The 14,795-nt window shown below is 41.6% G+C and overlaps 1 protein-coding gene across 1 annotated transcript in view; it reads right to left on the bottom strand.

Moving 5' to 3' along the window:
• adgra2 (adhesion G protein-coupled receptor A2) overlaps positions 1-14,795 on the bottom strand; it is a 70,680-nt gene that overhangs the window by 35,222 nt on the left and 20,663 nt on the right. Inside the window, exon 2 of the mRNA XM_053624373.1 lies at positions 4,921-4,992. Within this exon, the coding sequence (XP_053480348.1) occupies positions 4,921-4,992 (72 nt within the window). The remainder of the gene's footprint in view (positions 1-4,920; positions 4,993-14,795) is intronic.

Raw genomic sequence — 14,795 nt, 5'->3', positions numbered from 1 at the left:
TAAGGAATTATTATTATTATTATTATTATTATTATTATTATTATGTAAGGAACGAACTTGCTTTGTGGACATTCCATGAACATTACACGTAACTATAAACGGGTAAAGTATGGCTTGTCGTTCTTTGATAAACAGAAATGCTACTGCGACTGCTGTGGTGTAAGAGGAATAAAACCCTTGTGATGTGCTGTTGTTATTATGTCGCACTGGGCCATTATTTTCTGCACGCCTTCCGTCGCAAAATAACTACTATCCTATTTTGCCATCTTATTCTCCGGTGTAGTAAACTGTGAGTCGGGTTTTAACGCCAACGTAAGGTTTGTGACGGCACAAAGCATTACAAATACTGGAAGCTCTTGGGTAGGCGGTGCTTTCTTATCTATATAGTTATTTTAACATTAGCTACTGAAGCAAATCAATGTTGCACAACAACAACTGCACACTTTGACTGATCTAATGAGAGCAAGTCAGTGGAGGTGTTTTCAGGCTCGGAGAATAAATGATGGCCATCCTACTCCACATGTCTGTATTTTTCTCTGCTCTGACACATCAGTGACCAGTAATGGAGGCACTCGATAATTTGTAGATGAGTTGATTCAGGTGGGGTCGATTATTGAAAACACAAATGTGTGCCGTACCGTGCGTAGGAGACGGAGCACTGGGACTGTGACCCGCCAACATTGACCTCACTGCCTCACTGGGGTCATGCATGGAAAAGTGTGTTTGTGTGGCTTAATTGGTGGCTGTGTGTGTGTGTGTGTGTGTGTGTGTGTGTGTGTGTGTGTGTGTGCATTAACCATGTGCTTGCACTAAATACACTATATAATGACCTAACTGTCATTTTCCTGATATCGCAATGAACTACTACACTACTCACAGATTGCCAATCGGAATGACTTCGCATAGCTAAATTAAACGCAATGAAAGGATAAGTGGAAAGAAAGAAAGAGTGTGTCGAGATATTCGGTGTAGCTGTTTTTGACACATGCCTGCTGTTTGATTATGAAAAATGTCGGCGCCCCAATAGTGTTTGTGTGGCTTAATTATCTGTGTGTGTGTGTCGGGGGCATGTATACTCCCTCGCCCCTCCTGCTGTTTTAACCACTCACCCGGGTACGAGATATGATTTGTGACCTCGGCTCAAATTTCTCCCTCCTCAACCTCTGCAGCTCCCTGGGGGGGGAAGGGGGGGGAAGGGGGGCGTGTCTGCACTTATAAAAACAAGCACTATCAGATCCGTTTACCCCAAACAAACACCTCCACATGAGCAAGAGGCCTTGTCTTACATATTACCGCACACACACACACACAAACAGCTAATGCTGGCATAATGATGCAGACGGTTATAGAAAACTAATCACTGCTATTCACACCAATTACAGACATCATACATTTTATTCATTTATGGCAAATCTTTAAAATGAACTATAAACAATCATTCCGTCACTAACATCTCCTTTTTCTCTCTCTCTCTCTCAAAAAAATTTTTTTTTTTGCATGAAACTGCAAAACCGTGAAGACTTTCCCATGTCGGAAAACTTAAAGCTTTACCTCTGACTGTTACAATGCACTGATGCTGGAAACTCCTTCCGTAAATGCGAAATAAATAATATCACCATATCAACAACTACACAACGGGTTTATATGGAGCAGCTGCCAGACAAGTCTTACACAGGAAGTTGTAACTATAAAAACAATAACATATCAGAGTGAGAACATTCATATAGACCTTGCAGCCGAAATCACGTTCCACCTTAAGACATTTGCTAAGATGATAAGAGTTGTTATGATGTCTTTTTACCTTTGAATGATGGAGGCTTAGGCCCCGCTACGCCATACATACCAGCCACACCTGAATACGGGTTATTCTCCATCACAGCATCAAGTCTGACTTATGACCTAGTAAAAGCTGAAAACGCCTTCGTCTTAGATAACTACACGTCATCAGGGAGCAATTTGGTTGGGATGTTTGAGATGTATTTGGGTGGCATGAGAGCGTTAGACAGGAGCCGAAAGTCCAACGCGTGAAAAACCCAGAGATAATACACACATTAATAACAATAATAATAGCATTAATCAAGCAGAGCATGCTTATAGGGACCAGCAAAATGTCTCCACATCTTCAGAATCACAAGCCATTATGGGTCATAAATAAGGTGGCCTGTCTGGAGGAAGGTGTGAGTTGACTTTTACTACTTTTGTCTCTCTCTCTCTCTGGTAGCCATTAATGAAGGAGCAGCACTTAATTAAGACAAGAAAGTCTGCTTCTCGTTCCAAGCAGCTGCCACCGACCCGGCCCAGGTCGTTAAGTTGGCTTTTTCGCAGCTGCTAATTTCCTGTGCCGCGCTTTTCTGGCTAACACGGATGCACTCCACCTAACATGATGTGAATAAACATTTGTATGGGACAATTTGTATGGAAAGTGGTTTTGATCAAAGTCATAGGAACGTGGCGTTACTATAAATATTGTGTGGGGTTGACATATCGATTCTGATTTGTCAAAAGATGTTGATTAATTGTCCATGACAGAGGCCGGCGTAGTTCCAGCTTAGTTAGGAGTAAGAAGTGCGACTGCCGAGCTGTCTATTTTGCCTTGTGGTTTCTAATAAGCGTGGCAATATGGCCGTGACGTGTAGAACCAAGATCTAGGAAGAGACAAGATTCCTGAGATAACCCTAATGCGTCCCCAGATCAGTTCTGGTACTAAGATGAAATATCTGCACATTCTGCGTCAATGGCTACGTCACTGGCAGACTCCTCCTTTTGTGATAGATGGAGGTCTAATTAGAGTTTTCTCATTTATAAATGGGAGATGAGAGCCATGTCTCATCTGCCCTGCTGGAGCCAAGTCTGAGAGAGACTGTAAGGATCCTGACCTTTTTTGAGAAAACCTGGCCCAACGGGACTAAAACAAAACGAGACAATATGTTCCGAGCAACGACCGCTTCACACGTGCTGAACCTTGAATCTAGTCGGTATGGTCTTTTTCAAAGTCATAACTATGGTCTTAATCTACATCTGCATTCTCAGACAAGAACACAGTGCATATCAATATTCACTTCTTTTTGTTTGTTTTTAACTCAGACTTGTTGACTTTCCCTCTCCATCCTCCCTTGAGGGAATCCTCAGTGCTTTCTTAAGGCTCAGCCCAATACTCTATTCTCTCCGTTGACGCTGCATTGACAGGACCTTCATGCCAGAGGAATTGAGTCAACGAGATTGCTCTTTTATGACAAATCTTTCCAGAATCTTTGCTCAAGCTGAGTCCACTCACCACATGCTGCCATACTCTTTCTTCTCAATGCTCATGGATAGTTTTATGATGTTTAAATGCATTTGGTTATAGCAAATTAAAAGCCTCGCCCTTCATGAAGCCCTCATCTGACTGGCTAAATGTGGACATCTGGCTAAATATTGATAGGTATTCGTTAAAATTAAAGAAAAGTGTTGATTAATAAGGTCGTGATTTTTTTTTTTTTTTTAATGCTATAGCATTGTAACAGGTTACATCACCCACACCAAAAAACTAGGATTACAGGTTAATGGTTACCAAAAGAAAAGAAAAACAAATCCTCAGATTATGATATACTTTTTAAAATGTCTAAAATCCTGAACCCTAACAAATCTAACCCCCTCTAGAGGGGGAGTGTTTCCCTGTCAGAGAGGGTTCCAAGGAAGGAAAGAATTACGCTAAGAACCCGTGAGGAACCCTTTTTGCTAAGAGTGTACAAGAAGGTCGCCTGACTCCACCACCTTTCTTATTCAGAGTTTGATTTGGACTGGACTTAGGCAGTGGCTTACAAACACTGGATTTAACTTGGATTGTATTTGGGTAGTAGCTTATGCACATAGCACCTGACTTAGATATGACTTGGATGGTAGCTTAGGGACATTGGACATGACTTGGGCAACAGCTGAGGGACTTTAGATTTGACATGGAATAGACTTGGGTGGTAGCTTAGGGACTCTGGACCTGACTTGGACTTGGGCAACAGCTGAGGGACTTTGGATTTGACATGGAATTGACTTGGGTGGTAGCTTTGGGACTCTGGACCTGACTTGGACTTGGGCAACAGCTGAGGGACTTTGGATTTGACATGGAATTGACTTGGGTGGTAGCTTTGGGACTCTGGACCTGACTTGGACTTGGGCAACAGCTGAGGGACTTTGGATTTGACATGGAATTGACTTGGGTGGTAGCTTTGGGACTCTGGACCTGACTTGGACTTGGGCAACAGCTGAGGGACTTTGGATTTGACATGGAATTGACTTGGGTGGTAGCTTTGGGACTCTGGACCTGACTTGGACTTGGGCAACAGCTGAGGGACTTTGGATTTGACATGGAATTGACTTGGGTGGTAGCTTTGGGACTCTGGACCTGACTTGGACTTGGGCAACAGCTGAGAGACTTTGGATTTGACATGGAATTGACTTGGGTGGTAGCTTTGGGACTCTGGACCTGACTTGGACTTGGGCAACAGCTGAGAGACTTTGGATTTGACATGGAATTGACTTGGGAGGTAGCTTAGGGATGTTGGACATGACTGGGATTTGGGCAACAGCTGAGGGTCTTTGGATTTGACATGGAATTGACTTGGATGGTAGCTTAGGGACATTGGACATGACTTGGATTTCACTTGGGCAGTACCTTACAGACTTTGGACTTGGACTCAACTTGGACTTTAATGTAAAGGAATACAACATCCAAAAGCAACATTTTGAACAACCATCATCAAAAATAACTCAGTTTAGGATTCTAAGTCTAGATATAAGCCCGGTCTCTGCATGCTGTGGCCGTAAACGTACGGCTAAGATCCAAAATAAAGATAGAACAGATCAAAGCATGTCCACACACAAAAAAAATGTGTAAATGAGAATCAGGATGATAATGATGTGGACAAAATGACCACAATTACTTACATTTTGTCCAGCAAGTACAAGCCAGCGAAGGAGCCATTTCTTAGAACTCGGATGCGGTTGTTGCTTAGGTTTCTGTAAGACAGAGCAAACACACAACCTTTTTAGACTTAAAAGTTCGTATTAATGTTCACACAGAAAGTGAAAATAAAACGTTGAGGCCAAATCCAATATAAATATGCCTGTGGAATACAATTGCTCAAACAGGCATTCTCAAGCACACACCCTCACATAAAACCTAACATAAGAACCCACGCACTCACACATGGGACCAAGACACACATGTGTGCATCCAATAAAAACACAACGGTACAGTAAACACCCTTGCATATTTGTATTTCATACATATAAATTAGTCTCTCTTCGTCACACACTTGCACAAAGGCTTCCTCACATACACTCGCTGCAAGCCCTGAGTGTTGTGTGTATTGGGGTAAGATCTGCCCATGTGTATCTAAGAAATGCCAGGGAAAGGGGAAAAAAAAAAAAAAAAAAACAGAAACCAAACCAGACCGGAGACCACCAGCTACGTTAGACGCAACTCATCAGTTTCCACTAGCGTATAAAACAACAAGGAGTAAGTGGAACGGCTTTAATGAACGGAGACGCTCAAGTGCCAGGAGACTCTTATGAGCCATTTAGAAGATGTACAGGATATCAGGGACTACACATAAACACTCACACAGACCTTAATCATGTAATATGGTCCAAATATTTGAAAAACCAAACGAGAGATGCAGACCAAAAGAGAAAGCATGAGAGAGAGACAGAGAGAGAGAGAGAGAGAGAGAGGAGCATATGTTTGGTCTGACGTTCACAAAAATGCCATAGGATAAACAAGGGAGAAGCGAGCGAGCGCGGGAAAGGATCGACAGACAGACAAATGGAGAGAGGGACAGTAGCCAAACGCAAGTTGAATAAACTCAACGGTGGCGGCGACGACCGCATCAACTCCAGTTAATAGAGCAAGCTGCATCCAATTAATCCTCAGAGCCAAACAGGAGGATGGAAAAAGAGGGGTGAAAGGAAAGGGAAGGAGGGAAGGTGGGAGGGGGCGGAGGAGGCCATAATCTTGATAATCACTGTGGATACATTTTTACATCAAAAGGAAGTTGGCGTCCACATCAAACGTGTGGTGCGGCTATTCGCCATGACAATTATCCCTCTCACCAGTGACTAATGGCCTTAAAAGAGGGAGCAGGGTTATCAGGGGTGAAAGAGAGAGCGAGCGAGAGAGAGAGAGAGAGAGGGTAAGATATATATATATATATATATATATATATATATATATATATATATATACACACAGAGAGACACTCTCTCTCACACACACTGGGGCTATAAGTGTCTGTCACATTTGCCACTCCGTAAGAGGCTTTAATAGTGTGTGTTTTTCCGTGTCTAAGGTGACAGCCTTTAATAATACCCAACACACCACCCTCCTAAACCCCGCTAACCATCCACCCCCCTCCACTAAGCCCCTCTACCCCATGGGGGCTTAATTGGCTTTAAATGCTGTTTTTTAGACAAAAGTGTGTTTCCAATCTATATGGCGGAATGCAGTGGTAGCATATAAAAGCACAGGAGTGTGTGTGTGTGTGTGTGTGTTTTCCTGTTAGTATATGGCTTGTTAAAAGTTATGGCAGAAAAACTGCTTTCCCAAGCATTATAAAGACATCAGATTCACCTCTAGTGGCCTGGGCTGTTTTGTTTGTTTTTTTTTTTCTCAAATTAACAGCACGTGAAAAATGGCGAATCACGTCACACTCCCTCAGGCACGGGTATGTCACAACGGATATCACAGTTTGAAGAAAAATAAATAAATAATAAAAACAGAATTTTCATCTGAATAATTGAAGACCCAATCATCCACTTTTGAGTGCTCCCTATAAGAACCCTTACAACACAGCGCTGAATCGGATTGGTCAGAAGGTGATGATTCGTTTTCTCTAACAGCAGCTCTGACAGTAGTCCCAACTGCAAGGCAACTCAGTTGCATTTATGTGCTCGTTCTAAAATGTCATCATTTCTATGGTAACAACTCACAGACAGAGACGTGCACGCTGGACGCTCTGCATAATCTAAGGCTAATAATAAACAGATTTTTTTTTCAAAAGCGTATGTTTAACAAAGAACAACAGGTAACTATTAATATAGCAAAGTGTTCTGTAAGGAGACTCCACTGTCAGTGGGTTTTCCGCCCCGTCGTCGGACTTTATGTGTGACAAGCTTTCTTTCAAGAGAGAGAGAAAAAAACAAAGGCTGGCGAGGAAACGACTGTTTACAGCTGTTATAACATAAGTGATAACAGGAAGCAACTTGTCTTGTTGACATTCCACAGCGTAAAGAATTATACACGGTTGAAAATTATGACGTGTCATTCATTATGAAATTAAAAATTGTTATCGCTGGCAAATGGGTGTGGTTTAGGGGGAATAAAACACTTGCTATTGCTTTTACAGGTCCTACAACAACATTGGTATATTCTATGTAGTGAACATATATAGTAATTTGGAAGTCAATTGGGTTATTTAAAAAAAAAAAAAAGTAAACTAAACACACAAACAATCTAGACACAGATTGGGAGAAATTGCAATATGTCTGCCAAATAATCCAGAGAATCGCTGCTATGTCAGTGCAGCACAACGTTTTATCCAAAAGCGTCCTGTCATTTTTATTACTAGCAAGTTTGCACACTAGGATGCTAGCTTGCGAGTTAGCTAGAAAGTTAGCTAATGAGTTTTCCAAGGAAAATATTTGTGTGCAGGGAATTCTGTGTTAAAAACAATAACCGAGTAACCAAAGATTTCAAAACAAAACACCACAGAGAAATGCTTATTAAAATGAAAGCTAACGCAAAGAATATACGGTGCAGCTAACATAGCGAGAGAATCCTAGCCGTGGTTAGCTAGCTCGGGTCTGAACCCGGATCTAGGACTTGTGGACTTTTGAGGTGAGGGAAATTCTGCTTCTGTACGTGTATACGTTCTTATTCTAATGAAAGCACAGTGACGGCAGCAGTCATGTCCTGTCAGATGGGGTAAGATGTCCTAATGTAGCCGTTTAACAGGGTCAAAACAAATTAGCGCTGAGACCGTCAGAAAGCAAAAACAGTCTGGCCACTAAACTAGTTACAGCCTCCCATACCACACACACACACACACACCCACACACACACACACACTACAATGTAGGGATTATCTCCTTTTTAACAAAAATTCAAATGGCTCTTCAAAGCACAGACATCCATAACGACTGCTTAGTCCTGTGGTGAGTTAGCCAGCTAGATGAGCATCGTAAGCTGCGAGCAGATAAAAGCTCAAAAAAAAGAGAGCAATACTGAATACAGAGACAGCCTTTTTATTTTGGTCCCGATGCCCAATCTGGAACCTTTCCACACTTTTCCATCGCAAAATGGCTCTACTCTCGACAAGCAAAATTTGTCCCGGAAGCAAAATGCTTGCTAATCAGCGTCAGGACCTGTGAAAACACAGCGAGTCGTTTTCACACTATTAAATTGAGACATAGACATCAAAACAAGTGTGTTGAGGATTAAAAATGTAAATATTGCAACTTGGTTTTGAAGAGTTAACAAGTTGTATTTGTAACAACCTAAATAGGGGCTTCACTGGTAATGCTAACGGTAGCATTTCCTTTGAGGAGTTACATGATTAGCATTTTTACACCATGCATTAGGAGGCGCCTACTGATTAGCAGCTCAAGTTGTTTTCACAAGCACTGTTTAAATCATGTATGACATTATCTTTGCTATGATAAGGAAACAGACAGACAGACTGAATGAAAGAGACCAAGACAGATCACTAGCAAAGAAACAATCTGCCTAATTCGATCCAGAGACGAAAGAAGTACAGCTAGTGATAAGTCACTGGTGAGTTAGAAAATAGGCCTATTATTTAGAAAGTCAACGTCTATACACACATGTCTGTGTGACTGCTATGTGCACTATGAGCTCATGAACCTCATCTTGTGTCATTTATACTAACGTGCATTTGGGGAAGGCAGGGTTTACAAAGTTCAGCGTTTAAGGCTATTTCAGGACCTACGTTAGCGATCATGCTAATGTCTCACGGCTAGTCCATTTTCAAACAGAAGAAAATGGGGCACAATTACAGTTCCAGAGATGCGCGCTTCATGAAGCACGCTACTCCGGCCTGTTTCTGAGAACTGTGTAACGACAGCAGGAACATGCAGCAGCGTTCGCTATCAAACAACAAAACAGCATAAACACCCACACACAAACATTACAGACCCTCACACATAAGCAGACAAACACACATCCGAACACACACACACACACACACACACACAGAGCTTCTTGAAGAAGTCCCATCAGTAAACAGACTAAAATAGGCGCTGCACCCGTTCAGGCCAAACAGGAAGCAGACAAAATGAGCTGTTTATACACAGCCCAGCTGCCTGGGGTCAGGGGTCAACCTGGGAGCACTTCCTGCAGCAAAGCATGATGGACAGGCGCGGAGAGGAAGAACAGGTGGACGGCAGAATTGGAGGAAGAGAACTTTGAGTGGAGGAAGGGATGAGGGAGGACACAGTAAAGGATGCAGTGAGAAGGACAAAAAAAACACTACATCGTTTCACAAGGCATACATATTCATCATTGTTGAAAAGATTGCCGCGATAAAATGGTGAATACTTCGAGTCTACATTCGGTTGTTTTTACGCTGTGTTTAAATAGGCCACTAATCTGACACAGATTAGTGTTCTGCTTATAGGAGAAACAAATGTTTTATTCTAATGTGCCTCAGATACTGTCTGTCCTCCATGTGTGAGAAAGACTGGCTCAAGAAGTGAAGTTTGGACACATTTTTGCTTACCTTGCAAAAGTCAAGAAGCCAACAGACACAACAAAAGGAGTATGCAAAAGGGATCCTGATCATAACAATGACTCATTTGGTTAGTCAGCTGTTCACATGGAAGATGCTATAATTATGAAAACAATAAATACTGATTTATTGGTTTAATGGTTTTTACCTCAAGTATATGACTAACTGCTTGCGCTGTGCAGCGACATGTGAAGCTTGTGACACTCATGACGCACTTCTTCAAATGAATCGTCTAATGTTTTTACAAAGCTGTGATAAATGGTCTGCACTTATAGAGCACTTTTATCCAAAGCGCTTTACACTGTGTCTCATTCACCCATTCACACACACACACACACTCACACACCAGTGGTAGCAGAGCAGCCATGCAAGGTGCTAACTTGCCATCGGGAGCAACTTGGGGTTCAGTGTCTTGCCCAAGGACACTTCGGCATGTGGAGTCATGTGGGCCGGGAATCGAACAGCTAACCCTACGATTAGTGGACAACCCGCTCCACCACCTGAGCCACAGCCACCCCATGGTGATGACCTAGGCTGCTTCCAAATATCCCTGCTACCCTACTATACAGTACACCAAAGGAGTAGTATGTCCGAATTCTCAGAATTCATAAAACAGCTTCTGCAGTATGTTACCACTGGACACTGTGGATACGGCACTTTCCCATAAGACAACGGGACTTGTGCGGAAGAGCTGTCAGAATCAAAAATGGGCAAAAAGGCAGGGCGTCAGCTCATTTTAAGCTGTAGGTCACATGACAATGCCAACATCGTGTATGTAGCACATCCGGATTGTATTCATGCGACACACTTACTGTATACTGATCAGTACGTACTGCATCGACGGCCGTGCAGTAGGTACTGAATCGAATGCAGTAGGTACTGTCACAGTATGCAATTTTTTGAAGGCTGCCCTTGTCTATTACCTCTAACTTTTTTGTCCCGTTTTTTACTTTCTTTCTTATTTTGCTGTGGTCATCTAATAGCCAGTTGGTTTGGTTAAAAAAAAAACAACAAAGCTTTCATGTTTTTATTTGCGAATGTTATGAAATGACTAAGGTGGTAATAAGTGCTAGAGACTTCTAGAGCGTAGGCCATTGTGAGTGGCTGGTCTATAAAAGAAGCCTTTATTAGTGTGTGGTCAGAGACAGAGCTCTGGATATGTGATTATTATATGCATCTGAAATATGTCAGCTGCGTATATACGATCACACACACACAAGATCACACTACTGCCAACCCACTTCTAAAAACAGTTCAACCATTGCTTAACCAGCGCTTACTTACCCGCTGCTAAAACCAGAGTATCTCTACGTCAGTAAGCTTTAGTCTCTCAGGCTAGCTTTGTGTTAACTGGCAGCCCAGATGCCCATGTGTGCCTGGGTACTGATGGCATTGTGCCCTGTTCAGCTCCACCCTGCCCTATGCTTCCCTCTGTCCATGACGGTTCAGCTCAATTTGTCTCCTCTGACCACACTGCCTGAACTGGAGGCACCGAGGCCAGGATGCTCACACTCACTTCACCCTGGCATGGCTAAGAGATGGAAAGAGGAGTGGAAACTATGGGCAGAGGAAATGAAAGTGGTAGCCTGGAGAGGGAAAAAAAACAACCTTAAAGCCATAAGCTGCGATGCCATACAGATTTAAATACACCACAATGTATAGTGTATTTATACAAACTAAGTAGCAATAATAATCGCATGAGTTAAAAAACAGATGCTGTAGGTTAAAATAAAACCCTATATTATATGTTTCAGTGTCATTTCATAGTGTTGGCTGGTTATAATAAGTCTGCGAAACCTGATACTAGTGTTGCCCACAGAGGCGAAACTAGAGGCTAAGTGCTTGGGCCTCACGGTCAAACAGACCCCAAGGTAACGGATATCAAGCTGAGAATGCTGTCTACCAACGAGCTTTATTTTTGTCGGCATTGTTAAAGAATGACATTGACGTATGGCCTGTAGTTTTAATAAGCCGTTTAACTTAAACAATTTTTCTCCTTCTCATACAGTGGAGATAAAATCACAGTGCAACAACCCTACATAATTTGTAGAGTCTCATTCCAGGACTCTTATTCACAATGTGCTCCAACTGAACAAATTTACTAGTGTTTGACTTTATAGTTGTAGAAGAGTAATGATTTATGTATAATCCCATTATCCAGTGCCACCCTTTTGAGTCTGGTTCCTATCAAGGTTTCTTCCTCATGATGTCTCAGGGAGTTTTTCTTTGCCACGGTCATCTCTGGTTTGTTCATAAAGGATCCAAAACTACTGTACATCCAGATTTCTAGTAAAGCTGCTTTGTGACAACGTCTATTGTTAAAACACCACGCATACAATAAAACTGAAGTCACTCGAATGATGGAATAACGAGTTTGGGTTTGGGGTGGGTTATACAATTTGTTATACACGATAATAATATTGTAGGTTGTCAATTTTCTTACACCATCAACCAATTCCACTGTTATTGGGAGTGACAGGTAGCGACAGGAAGTAAACAGCTCAAATTTTCTTTTGTTCCAATTTAAATAGTGTATTTTTTACAATATGTTTGAATTAAAACAAAGGGTTTTTTTTTTCCATTTTGTGGAACTGCTGTTTCTCTAATGTGTGGCAACCTTAGCATTAGCTCAACTCTATTGGAATACATATCATATTTCATGAAAATATCTTCAGGTGTTGTGGTAGGACATTGTAGCCATATTGCCCAATTCTAACAGGTAAAGGATTATTTGTAGAGGGTCCAAAGGGATTTTTTTTTTTTGCTTAGAAATCTCAACAGTTCATAAAGACTACTAGTTGCCTGTTAACCATTAGCATATCGTCAAAGCAATATATAACAATACAATTGCAATCTCATCATTTGTCCATATCATCCATCTTTACCTTAATCTATAGAGCTTTAGACACCTACATATGATACCCTGTAATTCAGAAACAAGGCTTTTTATGTCTTAAAGAGTTATGGAAAGAAATGCGTTACAAAAAGGCAGTACGGGTTTAATGGTGGATGTTGTAATTATCTCACCCACGGCACATGCATTACAGGCTCAACAGCGTTGGTTTAAATGAGGTGAAAATGAAACCCAGTGAGCCACCCTGTATATTTCTCACATCTGGCACCATATAGCTTAAAATCCAGGGCCTTCAGTTTATAAGAACATCCTAAACAAATACAGTGAGACTCTATAAGTTACAAAGAGGCTCTGTAATTTATCATGACACCTTAAACCCGATCATATACGTTATTCAGGCTCCTCGTGAGACTCTGTGAAGTAAGCAAGGCCTTCATTTTCTCCGAGACAGTTTTTACTGAAGCCCGATTATCCAGAATTGTTTTTCCGAAGTAAAAGATAATTAAGGTCATTAACCGACGACAAAGGCACAATCATAGGCAGCAATGCAGTTTTGTTTACTCGTGCGATCTGTTTAAAGTGGACGAGTTGGAGTACATTATGGGTTTTAAAGAAGTGGTATAAATTGCAATGCAGCCTGAAATTGTACGAGATTTTGTTCGGAGGCACAAATAGAATCTAAGGAGACTTAAGCAAAGGGTTCTCAAACGTTTTGGCAACCAAGAAAGAAAATCCCCACTTACTCCAGACCCCACTTAGTCCCAATATATTTATGTATATATAATGTTTTGGATTTGGATTAAATGTATTCAATTCCAGTGACCAGTCAAACAGACGAATAACTATAATAACTCAATAATAAATACAATAAGTCTGATAATCGTGATAAATCATGATTCCCACAACTGCAACAAATAAAACTGGTTATGCTCTGCAAACTCCCGGGGCTCCCTGGACACCTCTTTAAGAACTAAGGGTCTGGATAAGCTATGGGTTAAGAAGCAAATTTTTTAGGGTCTCAAACCCTGACCCTGAATGTTCTTTCCTGTTTACCATCACTACAGGGTTTCCCAAAAGTCATAATATTCATACATAGGAGAAATGAAAAGTTTTTAGCAAAACGTCTTCCAAAATTTTTCATACATACATTTCATATATTTTTTCCTTTGACAAAAGAAGAACGTATTGAAATCGTTCTCATGGCAGGATCGGGAAGCTGTCGCAAGGTTGCGATGGACTTGTCAAGGAAACATGGCCAGAACATCACACACGACACTGTTACCAAACTCATTAACAAATTCAAAAAGACCAACCGAGAAGTGGACGCTCGTGAGACGAGGGCACAACCGACGTGGTGCTGGCAGGGCGTGGTCTCTGTGCCTGTCTGTCACTGGGAAGGAGGCGTGGCCTTTGCGCCTGCCAGACACAGTGTAAGTAAAGTAGATGTGGCCTCAGACTACTCAATCTAACACTATTAAAACCAAATGCTCTGTATGATAATGAATCACACTGTATCACATCTATGTTTCATACATTGGACTGTTGATCATGTTTTGACACACATATCAGATCATCATGTAATAAAATGTACATACCACTAGACGCACTTTATATATTTCTTTTCTTGTAGTAACAAGGAAGCAAACAAGCCATGTCCAAAAATAAATTACATTAAGTGTATGGCCCAAAGCAAAAGTGTTACTATGTCTCTCTGCTGGATTGAGATTTTTTGTTACAAAGCAGTTCATGAGAGGGGAACCGAACAGGGGAAAAATGTGTGTATGTGTATGAGAGAGAGAGAGAGAGCGAGAGAGAGAGACGTCCTCTCAGATTTGCCACTAATGAAGCCTAAGAGCCCAATTACAGCACCTTCACAGCAGGAGTGGTCTGGTGTGTGTGTGTGTGTGTGTGTGTGTGTGTGTGTGTGTGTGTGTGTGTGTGTGTGCATGACTGTGGGGATGGCATGACCCATTCAAACACAAGTGTAAGCATGCACTTCTGTTTCTAGATATAGCATATATACAAATAAAACTTGTGTGTGTGCATATGTGTGTGTGTGTGTGTGTGTGTGTGTGTGTGTGTGTGCATGTCTCAGAACAGAAGCAAGGCTGCTCTGCTCTTTGTTAAAGGGCTCCTATTCTCTCTGGAGTTCTTCAAGTGCC

This window comes from Ictalurus furcatus, chromosome 5 (genome assembly GCF_023375685.1).
Source record: "Ictalurus furcatus strain D&B chromosome 5, Billie_1.0, whole genome shotgun sequence".
NCBI classification, from domain to species: domain Eukaryota; kingdom Metazoa; phylum Chordata; class Actinopteri; order Siluriformes; family Ictaluridae; genus Ictalurus; species Ictalurus furcatus.
The sequence above is the reverse complement of the archived record's forward strand: the minus strand, read 5'-3'. Positions and strand labels throughout refer to the sequence as shown.